Raw genomic sequence first — 20,463 nt, forward strand, 5'->3', positions numbered from 1 at the left:
CAATTAATAAATTCAGATTAGCTATGTATATTTTTGGACAAAAAAAAACCTGACAGAGATGATTTAACTAAATTTTGCCAACAGTTCTGTTTTTCAGAGTTTCATCTATAGAAAATAAAGACTCCATGTCACTGAACTTTAGGAACACTCAGTTTTTAACAGCACAGCAACTTGAGAAAGCGCACATTCCCAAAAACTTCAGAAAACAACAACAGTGTTTGAAAATCTGGAAATTCTGCAAAAAATAAATATCACAGAATAACAAGGAAGGCCTTTTACCTGAGATGGACACTGTACAATTTTTGTGGCACCATAAGGCTGCTTCTGTCCAACTGGCTGCATCTGGAAAGGGAGAAAACAGAGGAATTGTACACATGCTGTGTGTGGGAAGGAAGGGAGAGCAGCAGCAATGCAAAGGCTCTAGTGCCTGAAGTTTTCCTTCAGGAAATATATATATATATTAAAATTTATTTTGCTTATGATAAATATTTATCTATGCATAATCTACCACATGTATACTTACAAAAGCAAGGAACTGAAAACAAGTCCTTTCACATGAGCAGACTGCCTTCCCATCATGACTAAAACCTCCATCCAAACATTTTGGCTTTTGGGAATGCTGACTCTATAAGTGTTGATTGTTTATCCTACCTTTCAGAACTGTTTCATTATCTACACTCTCACACATGGTAGGCAACACCAAAAGGTGCTTTCCTATTCCATAGAGAGACTTAATAATGTTTATGTTGGCCTTCTTGAAACAAGATAGAGAGGAGTTTATTGTAAGGAAAAATTATGGAATTATTCACAAAATAGTGACAGCACAAAGGGACAAATACCAAAAATAATCACTTCACCTGTTCAGGCAGCTTGCTGAGTGCTAATTAAATTGCAATCACACACAGAGGAATTGGCTGAGGGTTTAGATCCCTCAGTGCATGTCTGCTCAGCTTGGCACCAGCAGCTGCCAGGACCAGCAGCCTGCACAAGAAACAGGATGCAAGGGACTGGAAAATACAACAGCAGCAGGCTTGATGTCCCCAATACATTCTGTGCAGGAATGCTACATTCTATTTTGATTCTTCCATCAATAAAAATTATGAGAAAACTCAGAGAAATAGAGAAGAGGCTTACAGAGTTTATATTCTTTGAGAGAAACAGTCTGCTTTTTTGGGGAGACAGGGGCGGGCAGGGGGCAATAAAACTAATTTCCCTGAAACGTGCAAAATAATTTACATGTCAAAATAAAAAAATGAAGCTCATAGAAAAGATACATTAGGATACTTTCCCATCCTCCTAGGAAGAAACAAAGTAGCTATTTAGTCCCATTCTTAAAAGAAAATACACTACCAACACAGAATCATCCCACAAAACATGGGATACATACAAGACACTATTTCTTGACTAGAAATTAAGTTCAAACAGGTATTAGACACTTGCACGTGTAGGGAGTTGGGTGACAAGAACAAATTTCCCCAGAAGGCAGTAGGTTCCAGCTGGCTCAGGCACACTGCTCTCCCAGCAAAGTCTGACAGCTCCCATGCAGCTCAGCTGCACGGTCCTGGTCAGGGAATGGGGCACCAGGGCTGTATTGTGGCCACCAACCCTCCCCTGAATTCTGGCACATCGGCCACGCAGGCACTCAGTGTGAGGGTCTGCTCTGGTACTCAGAAGGTTCTCACAAACCCCTGAACAGAGAACAGAGAGGCACGGGCAGCCTCCTGCAGTGCTGTTCACTTTTGGGCTCTTGCCTGGTTTACTTTCTCTTTTGGCTGCAGGATAGGCTTGGGTTTTGTTTCCATAACACAAAAAAGTGCCAAAAGACAAGAAGCTCTTACTCTTACGAAGTTCTTTACATACATGAATGGAGCTTTGCCCTCAGATATATGTCCAGAGGTAAAATTGAATAATTTTGGCAATGCCTACGATCAGGCTCTCTGTGGTAAACATCAAAGCTATCCAACTACACAGCCAACCTCTCTCAGCTTTTCCAATGTCATTTATCTGACTGTTCTCTAGTGTGCTCAGCATATGAATTGCACTGGTCCTAGAGAGTTAGAACAGTTTTGGTCAAATATCCAGCCCTGCCTAGGACCAAGCCCTTAGAACATGATGGCTCAGCTTCTCCTCAGTCAGGCTGAAGTGCAGCCCTAAGGCAAATTGCCACTAGATTTTCAAGGTTTTGCCCTTTGGCCAATAAGCAGGTAATTATTCCAGGAAAGAGGCTGGTACCAAGCCTCAAAACAAGGTCCTGACAGCCTGGCAGAAAGCAGAAGGTAAACCTCTGAATGCAGTTTCATTCTCCTATGTTTCCAGGTCCACAAGTCACGATTCTTGATTTTCTATCAGCTCCCAAGGGTGTGTTATGGGGTTTTTAAAAACTTTTAAAGAAGTCAGCCTAAACTGTTGGCTAGATTTTCCAGCAGAACTGGAGAGACCTTTATCAGGCGAGGACACCTGCTAGTGCTTTTTATGCTGAACACATCTTTCATATCTTCTTTTACATCATGGCAGAATACAGGCAGACAAGGCAATCACAGGCAGACAAAGAAGCAACCCTGAAAGGCTCCTTTCTGATGATTGCTACTGCACTCTGAAAAGTCCACTTAATCAAAGAGAAGTCAGGAAAAGAGATGGCAAAATGAGTTGAGGGAATTGTTACCACACAGTCTTCCTTCAAACCAGGGGCAAAATGTGAGTTTGCTACATTTGGCTCCTCCTCCAGCTCAACTAGACTGTCCCCTCACTAGAGGAATCATCTCACACTGAGAAAAAACACTGAAATAAAGCAGAGCAGGTATTTGTCTCCCTTATGACAATGTTTTGGTTCTGGTGGTTCCACAGCATGCTCACTGCCCAAGTCTGGGTAACTGGCCCTGATGCAGCCAGCCTTAAAAGCACAGCTTCGTTTTGCTTATGGTTTTTCATCTCTGCTATTTTCACAAAATGCTCCTGGGCAATCAGAGTGACAAAAATAGAGTAACATGCCACAAAATGGCTTGCTAAAGGACAGAGCAGAGGAGGACAAAGTCTGTGCAGAAAAGGATTAGAGACAGAAAACTGAAACAGAGGGTATCTATTTTATGATGGAAGAACTGAGGTAGGAACTGTGGCGTCATCACAAGGAATATCACAGATAACAGCAAAGGAGATAAACAGACCCAGCATGGCTGTTCCAAGGTTACCACTGCAATAGGTTATCAACTTTTGACTCCTTGGCTCCTACTGACTTTAACTAAAAGATAACATATTTTATCAAAAGTGACTGTACTATTCTTGTAGATACATCATCTGATGATCATAGAAGCCTCTAATAGAGGTCTCTTCCTGCAAATTCTGCTTCTTTAAATGATTTGGGCTACAACAGCATTATTACTGCTTGAAGTAGCATAAAAGAAAACAGCTGGATAGGACATCCAACTCTAGAGGACATAACAAGAGCTCCTCAAGGTTGTCTATCACCTTTTCACTATGAGCAACAGCAGCACAAAGATGATGGTGAAGGAGGAGACAGCAGTATAAGACTCATCAGTACAGCATGGTGGGGGATGCAGGATAGAGGAGAGTAGACAGGAGTATAATTGCTGTAATCTCAGGTTAGGACAAACCTCAGTCATCCTGTGCTGTGCTGTCAAAGTAGTAAGATTAGCAAAACCAAGATCTGTCACAGGTCATTTAGTCCATGAGGCTCCCCAAAGGGCTACTTTGAAAATCTTGCTAAAAAGTTCTTAGTAGAAAGTAGCAGCAGAGTGAGATTTGTCTTGGAAGTGTAAGGCATTTAGCATTATTCAAGAGCTGCCTCCCTGCACAGCTGAGGATAGCAGTCATGGGATTATTTTTGTAATATTTTAATTCTTCCTTCCCCTGCCTCTTTGCTACTCAAAGCCTGGCTCATGCAGGGTTGCTACTAGTCATCCAGACCAAGTTCAGCAAGAAACAGTCTCTGTAGTACTGCTTACCATGTTGTTCCAGAGGCCCACAGCCATGAAAGTGCAATCTTCCAGAATTTCCACTTGTGTCTTTGATGTGGTAATCAAATCATCCTTGCCCTGAACGAGAAAGTACCTTGAGCATCATAAAATAATCAAGAGTATGGAAAGATTAGTTATTCAGTGACAGAAGTCCTCAATCCATAAAACAATATTCATATCCACAACAAAATCAATCTTTGGTATTCTCATGAAGCCACTGGCCACTGATCCCAGTTACTACTGGTGTGGCAAGATAGAAAGATGCTGGCTTTGTAAATGATTGTTGCACATCAACAGGACAAGAAGAGCAGAGCAACAACACAGCATGATCACAATAGTGACACACAGTAGAGCAGGAAGACCTAGATGTGAACACATTAATCATTTGGAATAAACAACACTTCTAGTTTATACATGCCTTTAAAGATTAGAAACATGCAGAATTTGTCTTAAGTGGGCATGCTGAACTTGAAATGAAATGTACTGCTGGCAGAGTTTGGAAGGTTACACATGGTGGCCTGCAGGCACACCACAAATCAGAAGAAACAAAGACTCTACCTATGACACATGACAGTATTTAAAGAAATAATAGAGCAAACTACTGACAGAAATACTAATGGCATGAAAGTTAGTAGTCTGCTACTTGCATAAGGACCAGCCATCTACAAAAAAAAGCCTGGCAAAAGATGACCACAGTAGCAACAAGAAGATTTTGCAAGACAGAAAATCCACTTTTTTTCCTGGAAGAAGAATTTCTTCTCCCAATTCACTTTGTTCTGATACTGATCTGAGGCGAGCAATGGAATTACCTCAAATTCGTGAAGCTATTATGATGATGCTCAAAAACCCAGACCATGAGTCATTATCAACCTATTTTACAAAAAACCACCTAATGTGATGGATTTTGATACCACACTCCAAGTGAGCCATTCTTCAGAAAGTAATATTCTCCCTCTTCATTTCCAGATCTTAGACAACCTTGACCTTTCAATTTCCCTTTAAGGACCACTTATAACAAAACCATGCCTGACATCCTAGGCAATCCCATCTTCATTCCCTACTGCCTACAACAGAAAAAAGTCTGAGTTCCCAGACTCATTGCAGGGAAATAACTGTACTTGCCAACATAGTTTACAAACACCTATAACTTTTGTCCCTCCAACCTTTCTAAATACATCACATTACCTACATTTTTGCCTTTGTTGTTAAACACCTGAGCATAAACAGGGATGAATATGATGGTGACTACAAAGATATGGAAAAACTAGCAGCACTGACAGCTTCGGACACTTGCAGCTTTCGGTGTAAAGCTGCCAAAGCTTCGTTTATCCTGAAGCATAACATTCAAAAACACAGGATCTCTGACTGGTGCTGTTTAAATCAAGTTTGGATCAGACACAGAAGTCCTGAGAGTGGGAGGTATTTCTTCCTGTGCCTGACTACCCTTATCTTCCAGAATTACACAGCCTAGGACAGGAAAGCCTGCTGAATATTGCACTCATTCAGAAAGATGGAGCAGTTTGAGTTTACTCACCAGTCTGAGCAGCAGATTTCTTCCTTGGAGAGGAGGCTGAAGAACAACAGTGAAGTCATCCTTTTGATCAAACCTCTCAGACTCCAATAGTTTTTCCACAGCATCCTAAATAGACAACCATTACATGAGATAAGTATAATTGGGTAGAGAGTGTAATGTATGTGTGATTCATCAGGGCTTAAAGTACATTTAAATTATCCCCATCCCTAATAAACTACAGAAATAAAATTGTGTAATCCAGAACAAACACAGTAATTTAATGAAATCTTGTTACACAACAACTGGAAAATCCTTGTAGCTATAAGAAAAATGGTTTACTATCATTTTCTTTGAAAGGACAGCAAGCTTAGCAAGGCAATGAAGTGTCATGTTTGTTGCCATCTTAGCATGTTTAAAAGAAACTGTTTCTTTTAAAAGAAAATAAATTTTCTGTTAAGACAAAGACAGCACAACGGTCTTTGTTTTAACAGATAATTTCCCTCTTCTAAATGATGTGGCATTTTTCTGGACAAATCATTTCTCTGATGGGATATGAAAAATCCTAGGTTGCCAAAAGTTATGTAGACATTTAAAACTTAAAGAGATACTAAGATAGAACTTATTGCCAATATTCCTGAGGTAAGAAATGGGATTGGGATTGCTATGGATATGTGATAGAAAGGCTCACTGCTATTCCTCCCTCATCTCCTTGCTTCAGGCCAATCTGGCAAATGAATAGATATGCCTAGCAATATGAGAGCCAAAAAACACAGAAGATGCCATACCTGATAGGACCACCTCAGTATGTTATCATGTAATGTGGAGTGTTCAACATAATTGCACTGATTCCTGCAGAAAGTAATTAAAAACATGAAAGACATTATGAACTTTTGATAAACAAGGTGGATATCATGAATTCTTTTAAGCCATTGACAAGCACATACTAAAGAGTAAATTGTTTTATTTCTAGAAAAGGCTACATGGAAAACACTAATTTTTGATATAAACATACAATATATTCCCATATCCAGAGCTTTGTATCTCTTTTTGATTTGAAAGCCTAGTCAGTTGACAAGAATGCCAGACTTAGATTAGCACAGGATCTCACAAGCTAGCAACATGCTGAAGCTTAAAATAACAGCTGCACTGGTTTTCAAACATTTTCCTCCCTGCAGTCACACAGGAAAATTGAACAAACTCAAAATACTTCCACAGGAACTTTTTCTTTAGTATTTGACTTGAAGACCTGCACCTAGAAATGTGGATGGAAGCTGCAGAAGGTTATACATGCTAAAGGATGATTGGCACTGTCAGATTTCTGATCTGCAAGGTGAGATGTGTATACTGCGCATTTTGAAGCTAGCTGGAGAATTCTGAGAGTTCCTAAAGGTGTAGATGGGAACAATATAAGATACACATAAGATTAGTGAGATTCCAGCAAAATACACTCCCTTGAAATTTCTTGGAAGGACTGGAATCTGAAAAAGTTTCTGGGGGTTTGCAGATATAAGCAATAAGTGTATATCAGATCCTTTTCACAGAGCTCTAGGTAAACCCATAAAATGAGAGTTTTCTGATAAAATGCTATTATCACTGCTGGTGAGTGAAAGAAATGTGAATTCAGGACCACATTATTACCCAAGCCTAACAGAAGAACCTCATAAAATACATGAAGAGAGTTACATGCCTAAAAATAGAGTTCATGCATTACTTTGAGTGCAGATGCTTCTAGTTAGTAAGAAATTAGTAAAGGAGAGAACTTTAAACCCCATTATCTCCCAAACTTTAGTGCCTAAAGTTAAGGCATGGGACTGAAAGTGTCAACCACTACTATCCTCTTTGACTGTTGAAATTTCCCATTTTGGTATGGATTTGTATTTTTCTCTCAAAGCACAGTTCATAATGAAAACTTAGTAACCAAATGCTGGAGATCCTTGTCTGGGATAGGAACTGGGACTGAGGTCGTCTAACAAACTAGTGGGAACTGTGTTTATCAACCAGATAAACACAGCTACGAGAGCATGCTGACAGTAAGAAAGCAAATTGCCTTAAGTACAAAAGGAAATATAATAATTCCTCAGAGGAAAAAAAAAAATAGATCCGTTTCATTTTATTTTTAAGGCCTTCAATACGTGGCAAGGCCCATGTTCCTAAACACATCTTTTCCACATTTCCCACATTTTAGCCCTTCATGTTTCTGCAGGAGAAATAAGCTAGAGTGCCTCATGCAGCCACTTTTGACAAAGAAAGCCTCTCTTCTCCTTGTATTTATTAAGTACATGGTTACATAGCAGCCAGACCTCTTCCCCCGTTCCATCAGAACATCTCCAAGGTTGTATATTTGCAAAGCTTGTGAAACACTTCAGGATGACTATATTAGTACATATGGTGTCCCATGCCACAAGCACAGGGAAAAAAAATTACTGTGGAGTAAGACAAAGTGTAATCTCACCAGCTGTAAACTACTCTGTCATAGCTGCTCATGTGCACACTCCTACTCCATACTAAATCGGGACACAAACTACTCGTGCTTTTGTTACAAAGTACTGAGCAAGACAGAGAAATAGATGCAGTTACCATATGGAACTGACAACTTGGATGTTCTCTACCCTAGCATACCCTAAGCCCAAGCAGAATCTTTCCAATAGCCTAATAATGTCCTTTAAAATCTGTTGCTCATTTTGTGAACATTGATATGTAGAAATATAAACTTTTGAAGCACCTACAGATCTTCTGACTTGAGAGTTGCAGAAGAGAAGTGTCACTGAATAAAAAACTGGGGGTAGCTAGATGATGCAGTTTTGTGACCATAATCTAAGTGCTGGATCTGGCTGGGATAGAGTTAACTTTCCTCAAAATAGCCCATATGGTGCTGTGTTTTGGATTTGTGGCTAAAGCTGTTGATAACAAATCAGTGCTCTGGCTCTTGGTGAACAGTGCTTGTACAGTGTTGAGGCTTTCTCTTTTTCCTTAACTCTGACCCAATATTTAAATATGCTGTCCAATTTGATAGGATTAAAAGCACTAGCTTCCTAATAAAAATATATCTTTCAGGGAGAGCATATCAGAAACAAAGTGAAGACTTAAAATCTTTTACATACTCTTGTATTAAGGGCAGAAAAACAGTTCAGCAGATTGTATCTCACTCATAAAGTCAGTGCATATACGTAGGTATTTGTTGAACACCAGCAGGACACAGTGACAAAAAGTTAAAGAAGCCTGTTACCTGGCATTACTGTAATCTTGACATGCAAGAGAGGCAGTTGTGAGTTCAGTGGAATCCACTAGATTTACGAAGGCCTTGGGAACCTGCAGTAATAAAGTAGAAATTATTCACGCTAGATTTGCAATTAAAGATCAGCAAGCAGCAATTATAGTAAATTATATCTACAACTTCACGTGTATTACTTCTGGTCTAGGATTCTGCCTACATAAAATCAATTACCAAAGTCTTTGCCAATTCTGTCCTGAACCCTGATCCTGTGCCTGCTATCTAGGATCATCATTTGTCAAGTACTGTGACCATGCTTTCTTGACTGAGACACAGCAATTCATTTTACATAACCAAAATGGCCACCAGCCAACTAAACTGAACTCAAATGAACTTGGGACTACCATTTTCGTGGCAACATAGCAATGCAAAGCTGGGGATGAAACATCCTGCATAACAGCACAAGCACTCATGCAACACACCACACTTCTCCCCCGTGCAGAAAGCAGCTTTTCATTTACATAATGATATTTCACTTTCACAAGTGTACATAAACAGATTCTGGAAATAATAGTGGAGAGAATCTGAAGAAAATGTGTGGGTAGAATTTCCCCCATACACAACATTTGTCAAAGTCAGCTGGAGAAAAATGAGTGGTTGTGGTCTGATGCCACCAGACTGTAGCAGGTTTAGAATATGCTGTAGGCCTTCAATGCAGCAAAACAAAATTAATGGAAGATGCTATTGAAATAATTCAGTTAAACAGTTTATAGTCTGCTTTAGTGGAAATCTATCCTCATCTAGTCTACTATCATTAGTAGACCAAGACACAGTGCAGAATGCTTCCCAGAAACCATCCTAGGTAAGCAGATAATTCTTAGCTCAGCCAGCTAGAAGACCTTTAGAAAGGCTGAGATTCTTAAATTACCATAAAGTAGGAAAAAAGGTCTATCATATGCATTTTAATGGATGTTTTCCCTGGTCTATAAAAGTCATCACCAGGGAATTAGCAGCCTAGGTGTTCCACATCAGTAATTAGATACCAGTTACTTTGACCAACAGCCCTGTTAAACATAACTTTCAGACCTAGACGGATGTACTCCAGTTTTCACAGAAATCATTTTAAAAATACCCAAAGATTGAGTGGTACATTAGCTTGTGTTGCAAAACAGAGCAGTTACCCATCCATCCTTTCTGTTAGTATGCGTCAGCTTTTTAAAAACGGGAGTAAAACACTTAGTGAAAATAAACAGAGCCAGTGGGTTGATGTTAATGAGACTGGTGTTCTAAGTCATATGAAGAGTGATACAAGCTCTAGTCTAGTAGGGGAGACTGGAAAAATACACAAAGGACTCAGCTATTCAGGGTTGATGAATACATCTTACCTTCTTATACAAAAAATCCAAGACCTCTGTAAGTTTTTCCAGGTTTTCTGATATGCAGTTCTTCTGTAAATGAGATTAGAAAGGCCATCAAAATTAGTAGAAAAAAGTTACTCATTTCCTAAAAGTCACAAACTCTGTGTATTGAGCTGTGTACTGAAGGGTTATTAAGAATCACTCTATTCTAAATTCAGCCTTAGCCAGCAACAAGTAAATAACACGGGAACAAGTCTTGTAATTTAACTGCCTATAAACAGAGAACTTGACATATAGTAAAAAAAAAAAAAAAAAAGACAGGTATAGGGAAGAAAAGTATCTTTATACTTGAAGGTGGAAAACAACTGTTCTACTAAGACATCTCAGACTAGGGATGGCAAATTAAGTACAGATGTTTATAAATATAAAACACATTGTGTGCCAGGAGCTTACATCATTGGATCAAGGCATCCCAACATCCCAGACCTAACTACTCCTTCGGTTCCCTATGGCAGAGAGCAGAGTATGGGAAAGTGTCTTAACTACCTGCTTTGACTGCTAAACCACCCCACAAAGCACTTACCAGTTGTGTGGAAGCATAGGAGGAACAGGAGGTTTCAGCACTAAAAAACACTGTGATGACCTTCCAGTCATTTTGGAAGTCCATCATCTGGGAGAAAAAAATAAAGGAATCTGATGACAGGTGATCTATTTGCTATTTTCCTCTCTCACACACAATTTGCTGTGGGTTCAAAACCAGCAAGACCAAGCAGTAGTCCATGACCCAATCCTGGCCATCTTGGTCCCTTCCACTTGATAAACCACCCGGCTTTTCCTTAGAGGACACAGCAAATGGATGGTTAGGCATCAAGTGCTGCAATTAATGTTGGACACAAAGCTCAGGATAGAGCCTGAAATTGCTGCTGCTGTGGGACACTCTGCTGGAAAAGATGGGCATGGACAGCTTAGCACAGAGCTTGATATTGTCTCCTTCCATCATTGCTGCAGCTTGCCAACAGGATTACTGTACATGAACTGCTGAGAAGAGGTCACACTAGTGGGACAAAGACTGGAATAAAAAAATCTGAGAGCTAGAGCCCTGCTCAGCTGTGCTGTGTTTATTAGGCAATGCTGTACAATCCTGAAGAGCCTTGGTTAGAACCACACTGTTCCACAAACATACATGCAAAATTCCTGTAGAGCAAAGAGACAACAGCAGAATTGCCTTGGCAATTACATTTTCCCATTATTTCAAGACTATTTTACGAAATAACATCATGGTTAGGAATAAAGGGGAAATGAATGCTTAAAGCTCCAGGATGGGACCTAAAAAGCACTCAGCCATAAGTGATAATTCAAGCTCTCACCAGCATCACCAAAGCATATTTAGGTCTTTATTGGCCTTTTTGAAAATATGTTCCTAAAAGACCAAAAAGGAACTGAAGAGACAAATAATGAGAATTATTATTTTGGGTTGACTTCTCAGAAACACTGGCACAGTTACAGACTGTAGCTAGCAGAACACTCACATCTTTAGCCAACAGAAAGCAAACATACTGGCTTCTCTACCAAGCTCTTCAGTTGCTTTGACAAAAGTAAAAAAGGTGGGATACTTCCAGAACAAAATTCTGCAGTTGAAAAGCACAGAATTTATTCTTATTTACAACAGAAATACTGAAGCCCGTTAACCTCAAGAAATGGCATTTTCTGTTTCAAAAGTTTTTTGAGTGCTGTTTAAGTATTAAGCCACTTTTGTACCTTTTTCTGCTTCAACACCACACTTTCTGAATTATTCTGTGCTTTAAACAAACCTGATCCACTTTCATGAGCTCCACTATTTCTTCAGCTTGATGCAGGAGGTCTCTGAAAAGAAGAAAGGAAGAGAAAAATTAGGAAGGCATCAGAGATGTTAAAGCTTTGGCTGATTTTTACCATTGAATCAAACAACTTTTGAGGATTCAGGCTGGATTAATCTTTTCTCTCCTAAATGTGTATAGATTAGACAATTGACTGTGCTACCCAGAGAGCTTTGGGTAATTAGTTCATATTCAGCTACCTGACTTTCAGACATGTGCGCTTAAATAAAAAGAGCAGCTCAGTAGGCACACCTCAACTTCTATTTGAGCCAAAAATTTGTTTTGCAGCTATAAAAGAGGCCTGATGTTAACTCAGGTGATACAGACCCCAAAGCAAGGCTTTGATTCTCCTGATTCTGACAGGTGCCAATTGAGCCACAATGAGAGCCTCTGCCAGTAGTGAGCGCAGTGAAGTGCTCCAGCATCAAAGATTTCCATCCTTCCCCTTGTACCCCAACTGCCCAGCCAAAAGCCCCTCAGACTCACCCAGCTTGACTGTCTGGCATCTCTCCTGCTGTGCCAGGTGGAGGGGACACATGTAGGACCGAGGGGTTGAAGGTGCTAATGAGAGCTGAATGACACACCCAGGTTAGGAGATTTCTGCAGCCAACAGACTGCTACTCTGCTGATTCATTACACACAGCTGAACTAAAACAGCACCAGAACCTGTAAAGTCTGAGGATCTCTTGGCAATATGCCCAAGCCCCTCTGCAGCTGTTTTTCTTGGTTCTATTCCTCACCTTGTTAAGTGAAGGCTTGATGTCTGAGTTTGCCTCCAGACTCAGCTCAAAAACCTCTGTCCCCATCTCATGTCAGCCACAAGTATTGTAGGTGGGCTTAAATAGAGGCAGCTGTAGAAATGAAGCTATGGGAAAGGCTATGCAGGGAGACTCATAAAACACCAATGAGTTGCCATGTTTTAAACCCCTTTTACAGGGAAATAGATGTCACACCAAGGGGTTAAGATACTAGGAAGATGATGTGGAGGGCAGGACCCTGGAGCTATGTATTACACAGCATTTCAGTGGGCATGAAACTTTTACTTGCAATACCCTGTAAAAAAGGCTGCCTTCAGAGACAGCCAATAGGCAACAAATTCCCAGATGTGGTACATCTATGGCAGTCCCAGTATAAATTCTAAGCACATGGCAGTTCTGGGCAGGCAAACCCACACAAGATTTCACTGGGCCAGCACAGGCCACAAGCACACACCAGCAGAGACTGTGTAGTGGGTAGAAAGAAGAGGCCAAAAACCCCTGTTGGGCATTTAAGAATCTTGCAGCAGTCTGTCCCACCCCTTCTTCACTGCTGTTTGTCTACCCAGACAGTCTCTTTAAAGCCATCATGGACAACCCAAGCTGGCTGAACTCATGTCCCCAGGTGCACCACTCCTCAGGCTTCCCTTACACCCCTGCAGTGTGCCTGTGCTGCACCTGCTCTGCAGCCCAGCAGAGCCCTGGAGCTCCTGCCAGCAAGCTGGTAAATTAATTTGCTGAAGTTTTAGTGTGACAGCAAGACGCACCTGCTAAAGTTGCCACGCTCAGTTCAAGGAAGTTCTTTCCTGTGCTATAGAAAGGGAAGAGAAAACAGGAAGTTCCTGTTATTCCATTTCTCAAAGAAAAATTATATTACAGCACAGCCTCAATTTCTTATTAGTTATGCTGCATCTCAGAGTGAAATTCATGGCAGCTGTTGCAAGCAAGAATGGGGCCTTTCTTTCCCAAAACTGTCATGTCATCAGCTACTGCTGAGTAAGAACATCGTCTCAGATCTCAATTTTTTGTGTCTCTTTACCCTCTGCATGTTGCAGTACTTGTGCTTGCTTACACATAGGTAAAAGGGATGCAGGGGCCTCTGTGTATACTCACATACAAGTGGACACAGATGTTTTTAAGAAAACTTAGTCTTTAAAGTTTATCTGTGCAGTGCTAAATCCTCATCTGGAAGGCTGTGACTCAAAAGATCTGCACAGACCTGCAGCTACAAGGTTTAGCCATATGTTCACTCATTGATTTGGATCTGCTAAAGGGGCATGGAAGAAGGAAATGGCATAAAGCTTATCCATGAAGCGCTGGGAATCAGCCAAGCAGATTGATTATCAGTAATCCAAGGTATCTGGACTACTGAGTTCTTTCTTAGCTCTGATAAATTCCTGCTTTCTAATCTTTAACTAGTGCATTATTATATTTACTGCCTAGGATTTATCACACAGCAATGATTCTTAATCAAGGGTATTGCAACCCTAAGGTAATTCTATAGCCTGCATAAGTACAAAAAATTTGTTACCAAAGGACAGGGAAAGTTTCAATGTCCCAAAATCATTTCTATTTTACACAGGCTTTTTTCCTCCTCTCTATAAAACAATAAAAAATTGCTTGGGCCTAACCTCTGCACTGTGATGCTAGAGAGATTAGGGTAATGAAACTTAAAAAAGCTAAGTATTAATTCTTACCTTTGGAGTAAATCCTCACCAGATCCTGGTGTCTGTGAACAAAGAAGAAATAAGAACAAAATTAATTAAAGTGTAAACTAGACCTAGATAGGCTGTTCCCCTACCTGTTAGAGATAGCATTGTTTTCTACATACTTTTCTCCATTGTGTTGTAATCACTCAAAGCTTTCGATTATTTTCCAAAACTTCCCTATTACAATGCATTTTCATGATCTGGTAATCCTTTCTTAGTTACTGCTTTCATTAATGATTCTTTTACATATGGCTTAAAACAGAGTTTGTTTCATGAAATCAAATTCCATAAAACAAAATGCTATTCTAGACCAAATTTCTCTGGATCTGTTCCTACTCCTTTTCAACAAGGGCCATAACCTGAAGTCATTTAGATAATTTACATAGATGGCACTCAGCAGAAGAGTGTCTGTTAAAAAGAAACTACATCAATAGAGGAACTTCACTGATTTCAGAGAGTTTAATGAGGAAACAGTGACAGAGATGTTTGCTCTAGGAAAGCAAACATTCCCTAAAAGAAGATAATTTACATGTTTTTCTATGACACCCCCACAAGCAACAAGGACACCAGCACAAAGACGACTTGTTCCAAAGGGCCATGCACGTGATATGGGTGAAGCACCCTTGCATTCAGGACAACAAATTTTTTTCAAAAGAGAGAGGTACTCACAAGGAGTCCAGAAGTGCTGATTTTGTAAAGGAAAAGTATGATATATTCATGGATACCATCTCAAATTTGATTGTTGTTTTGTAATGAGGGAGACTCTCCCCCATTTCTCACAGTCACAGCCTCCCAAGTGGCTATCAATTTTTACTCTACAGTCATTTCTACACTTCCTCAAAGCTTGAGAATTGTGGTTAAATTCTTTTAATTGGGCCTCAAATCAGTTTCAGAGATTCACTTCCAACTATTAAGACAAATAAAGATCATCCAAATCTAACTATATTATTACAGGCAGGAGAACTTTAACCACTGATCTATACAACTGAAACATAACTTTGTGATTCTTGGAGACCTTCTGCCTTGTAGGTAGGAAAGCAGTTTCCACAGAATACACTTTCATGAGGTTGGAAAATCTACTGCATTTCTCAACAATTTATATTTGTTCCAGTTTGAATTTTCCCAGCATCTTCTTCCAGCTATTCAATCTGTTATGCTCATTGTTAGGAAAATCCATGCACTCTAATCAAATATCATGGTTCTCTGCAAGAGCACTGTGATCACATTTCCTCCTGCACAAAGTCAGCTGGCTATTTTTAGACACAGGGTACATTGGAACACTGAACAGCAGGTATTTCCAGCCATTTTTTCACCAGAAGTCTTTGATGCTTGTGGAAAGACTGAAGTCTTGAACACCCCGAGACCCCAAACTGCATCATCAGCTGACTTCATCATCACAACGGAGGAAATGGGTCACATTCAGCACATTTCCTGCTTGTACTTACTCTTTGCAAACTTCCTATTGCAGTGACTGCTTTAATGTCAGCTGGCTTTAGAGCATGAACTGCAGAAAAGAAAAAGATTTCAGGTTACAAGAAAACCCAAAACAGTAACCCCAAAAGAAAGTCACATTCACCAGCATATTAAAACAAAGTTGGCTAAAATGGTAACAAGTCTATACTGATTGCTTTGATTGGAGGTTTTAAACTAGTCAGAAAGCATAAGAAACATTACTCAGGTGTTCAGCAAATACTTTGGGTGTTTAGAGGCACTGAAATGCTCAATCATCAAGCAAGAAAAGATCAAAAAACACTGCTGGGAATGATTGAAGTAATAGTGACATCCTCAACCACCAGCTGAAGAAACAAAAGTAGAAAAGTAATCACAAGAGGAACAAAAAACTAAGGAGTTTATAGAGCCTAGCTCCACTTCAGTCAATCCCATACACAGGCATCCCCACAAACAGCTGATTTCTGCCCCAGCCCATTCTAATAATTTTGTGAGGGAAAGCCTCTGCAGAGACAATATAAAACACAAACCTGAAGTTGAAGGCGTCTCAGGGAACGTTGCCTGCTCACATGAAAACTGCAAGCTTCTTAGAGCCTTAGACATAAACAAATAAATATGGTTGATTGCTTAGATCTAACAAGGAAATTTGTTGAATGAGGGGTCCTACAGGCTCCATTCTCACACTAACCAAGATTTTACTCATGTAAACAACTTCAAAGAACAATTACCCCTCTGTTAGAAATACACGGGAACACAGATCTGGACAGCTGCATTTTCAGTTAACTCTTCTACAACTTTACACTTTCTGTTCAGTTTTCTTACTGGCTGCCACAGCACTGGGCCTGAGCAAACAATGAAATGTGCTGAACACATCCTGCCACATCCATTGCTGCAGTGACTGCTTAATCTGGAAGAGGTCATAGGGACAGCTACTGCAGGCATCTCTGTGTGCCAAGGGGCACCCAACTGAAGGGGCACCTAATTGACACAACAAAACATCTCAATACACAACAGGAAAGGCAGAATGAACCAATTCTGGCTCCTTAACAACACCTGGCCAGGTGATCAGAGAAGGCAAGGATGTGAGTGATGTTATTCACCCAGCATGAGAGACAGCTCAGTACCAGCAGGAACATTGTTTAATGCCATCCTATATCTTTATGGCAGGCACAGCCCAACATCAAGGGCTTTAAAGGGACATGAAAGGCAATCCTTGCCTCCCCAGGTGACTTGGCAAGGGCTTCCCTCATCACAATGACCATCCCTAGGTGAAATCTATATAGTGACAAGGGCCACCAAGCTACCCACACACTCCCTAGTGCCCAGCTGGAGGACTCTAATGGTGCAGACACTTTGCACTGTTATAAAGCAAATAAAAGTTTAATTCTGTGTTTCTAAAAGAGCAACAGAGCATCTAGGAACAAGTGCTAACCACAAACAACCTACATACAGGATATGCAACCTAATAACAAACATTGCTCGGAGAAAACCTCATTTCCTGATTGTGTTCTGTAATCTTGCAGCTGCACTATTACATTGCTGACTCACTGGCATTGCATTTCTTCTTTGCAGAAGCAGTTTACAGCAACAAGCTGTAGTCTTTCTTCTTCTGCCTGCCTCAAAGGAAGCAACAGCTTGACAGGTAATGATAGGTATTAAAAACAGAAAAAAAAAGGAAGTTGTACTCATACTTTACCTCTAGCTTCTCATATTCTTCCTGATCATCTGCATTACCTTAAAAACATTAAAGAAAGGGTTATTCTATATTTTTTTTACCTTAGGGAAAAAAAGCTTCACAAGACTTAATATACCTAAAACCACAGAATCTGGAGAGAAGGCACCTTTCTCATCTGCCCTACTTTCCAAAGATGAGGCTCATCCCAACAACCAGACATGTTTTCTTTGATTTTTGTCTATGAGAAAAATCTTTTAGCTATTGTAAGCAGGTGAGATCTCTTGAAATTAGTGGAATTTATAGCAACAGGTGTTGAACTGCCTGTGGAATGCCTCAAACAATCCCATCCTCCACAGGCCTTCCCTACCTGCTTTCCTCTTCAGCACATTTCATACACTGCTGTAGTCTCATTCTATCTAAATTCAGAGTAGTTTGAACATGCACAAGGTGAAACTCCTTAGAAAGGAGCAATTCAAATTAATCTACATCTTCCACAGTCAGGGAGCAGCATAACACTGTTGTGAGTTTGCCATAGTGATACAGAAACAGCTGCAATTTCTTCTCTTAGTGGAGTATTGGCAGACAAAATAGCCTGTGGAGCCAGGAGTCAGGCCTGTAGATGTTTCAGTAAACATTATTCTCTTTCCTTGAGCATGCACTTGGATTTATGCAAATAGAATTTGGTTTATTCTAAAATTTCCACAAAGATAGCCATAAAGCCTAGGTCAGCTGAACTTCAAAGCACGCTCTCAACTGTTCTTGCTTGCCCCACTGAAGCCATCAGCATCCAGCAAGTCCTACACAGAATTAGAATAACTGTCCTTTAATAGTACGGAGCTATTTTTGGAATTTTTAGCCCTGCTGAGTACTTGTGGCTTGTACACCTTTCCTTCCCTGTCAATCACAGAGTAAGAGCTGAGTCAGCTCAGTCCAGCAGGTGAGAGAGACATCCTCAGGTGTAGGGCAGCCAGTGGTGCTCAGGCATGAGCTCAGCATGAGCTATTTGCAAATTTATATTGTTTTTACACTACTTTGTAGAAGGTTGAGAGAGCTTCCTGACTGTTGTGTGACATATTTTTAACGTTTCTGCCTGTTCAGTCTGTGGGTTTTGATGATGCTTTACTCAGGGCAATAACCAGAACTCCAACTCTGTTTGGGATACTGGAGGCAAAAGCAATTTAACTTGTCTGCATCACACAAATCTACTGCAGGAACTCAGTATCTGAGAATTTTAACACTAATTTCAACTACATTTGAGAATAGTTCCTTAGGTTATATTGAGAGAGAAAGAGGATCCAGTCCCAGTTTCCAGAACTCAGGGAGTTGGAGGAACAGTTTTAGAACAAAACCCCATACCTAGTCAGGGATTTTGCCTCAGACAATATCCAAATGCAGATGCTTAGGCAAAGAATAAGGAAAATACAGTTATATTTCCATTTTCTTGTGCTCCCCGAGCAAGCAATTACTTAATGTTGATGAACTCCCTGACATCTTTCTTCCACAGATTTGCCTATTCATTTGTCTAATACTTTCACACTTTTGGCCTTCCCCAAGAACTGTGGCAAAAGATGCTTCATCACTCAATTACATGTTGGAATAAAGTACTTCTCATTTGTTAATAATCTGATTGTTTCCTTGTTGCTCTTGTAGTCATTCCCTTGCTTCTGCAAAATTTGCCATTTTGCATGCACCTGTATGTCTTTATCATATACCTATCCCTTCTTCTCCAGGCTGAAGAGTCAGTTTCTCTGATCTCATGTTGAATTTTTTTCCTAAGTCTGACCACTCTCCCCCTTTATTCCCCTCCTAGGTTTTACTACATCTTTTCTGAGATGAAAAATCCAGACCACTGTCAAGATGCAGGTGAACCGTGGCTCTGTACACAGCAGCAGCAATGTGGTTTTTATGCTGTTCACCTGCTCACTGCTGAAATAATTTCTCCTGACTATCACTAGCACTGATGTCTTCAGACAGTTGTGTTCTGGGGTTGAGCACTATCTATTCAGAGTCCACCATAGCACACACATAGATAAGATAATGTATAAGGGGAAAACTTAGTGTAAATTTTCATTCTGAACATCCTGAACAGTTTTGCATCAGCAGGTTAGAATCCACCCTTATCCAGATCACTTCTGAACACGTGCAGAGCCCACATCCCAACACAGATCAATATGAGCATCACAGTTAATAAAATGGACATGTTCATGTTTCTGCTTGGCTCACTCCCTTGGGTGGATATCATCTAATCCTGGCAGTTCTTTTACTATTTGTCATCAGTTTGTTCAAGGATTTGGTTGTTACTCCTCTTGTCCCCTGTGCTGAAAGGCTTGGAGGGCAAGGCCTTTTTTAAGCTGTTATGCAAGGACATCAAAGACAAAAAGCGTTTGTCAGGCTTCAGCTTTCTTTTATTCATCAGTCAGTCCTACAGACTCCATGTTTCAGAAGAATTTGGAAAATGATTTATTGGTTTTCATACCTTTAAAAGTGATTCATTGTTTCTCTTCTGATTAATTTTTGTCTTAGCTGATTAAATTTTAACCTCTTCAGTTTTCTTAGTTTGTTTTGGATTTACACTTTCCATAGGATGACTTTTTAAACTCTTGCTACTCCTAGTATTATAGTTACTCCCTTACTACACCATTGAATAATTCTAACTTGTATTTTCAATTTTCTTGACATAAAAAAGAAAGTATTTTTTAGACAATTCTCCCAAAATTTGGTAGAAAGATTCTAACTCATTTCTATCTTACTCTTACAGTTAATATGTTTCAACAAACAATTCTTATAGGCTGCTATCAATCAACAACTTTTTCCCTGGATAAAGTTTTCAGAGCAACTGCAGCCACCGTGCATATTTTTCACAAAATTAAAAAGCTCAGATGTTATAATTTAGTCTGATTACTTCAGGAACCAAAACCTCCTAACAGTTTATTATTTATCAGAGCACCTTATAATCCTCTGAAGAT

General features: G+C 40.0%; 2 protein-coding genes across 2 annotated transcripts in view; both read right to left on the reverse strand.

Moving 5' to 3' along the window:
* Positions 1-20,463, reverse strand: part of FOSL2 (FOS like 2, AP-1 transcription factor subunit) — a 130,445-nt gene that overhangs the window by 74,846 nt on the left and 35,136 nt on the right. The gene's annotated exons all lie outside the window — the stretch shown is intronic.
* The window catches only part of PLB1 (phospholipase B1), a 77,334-nt gene that overhangs the window by 56,184 nt on the left and 687 nt on the right, over positions 1-20,463 (reverse strand). The window contains exons 2-16 of the mRNA XM_054279689.1: positions 17,519-17,556; positions 16,353-16,416; positions 15,819-15,877; positions 14,362-14,393; positions 13,432-13,475; positions 12,396-12,480; positions 11,865-11,916; positions 10,637-10,723; positions 10,081-10,143; positions 8,711-8,793; positions 7,846-7,855; positions 6,270-6,326; positions 5,506-5,610; positions 3,960-4,049; positions 280-342 (exon numbers count right to left, since the gene is read on the reverse strand). Coding sequence (XP_054135664.1) covers positions 280-342; positions 3,960-4,049; positions 5,506-5,610; positions 6,270-6,326; positions 7,846-7,855; positions 8,711-8,793; positions 10,081-10,143; positions 10,637-10,723; positions 11,865-11,916; positions 12,396-12,480; positions 13,432-13,475; positions 14,362-14,393; positions 15,819-15,877; positions 16,353-16,416; positions 17,519-17,556 — 932 coding nt within the window. The remainder of the gene's footprint in view (positions 1-279; positions 343-3,959; positions 4,050-5,505; positions 5,611-6,269; positions 6,327-7,845; positions 7,856-8,710; positions 8,794-10,080; positions 10,144-10,636; positions 10,724-11,864; positions 11,917-12,395; positions 12,481-13,431; positions 13,476-14,361; positions 14,394-15,818; positions 15,878-16,352; positions 16,417-17,518; positions 17,557-20,463) is intronic.

This window comes from Melozone crissalis, unplaced genomic scaffold (genome assembly GCF_028551555.1).
Source record: "Melozone crissalis strain CALT ecotype California unplaced genomic scaffold, PUWL_Pcris_2 ptg000027l_1, whole genome shotgun sequence".
In the NCBI taxonomy this organism is placed as follows: Eukaryota; Metazoa; Chordata; class Aves; order Passeriformes; family Passerellidae; genus Melozone; species Melozone crissalis.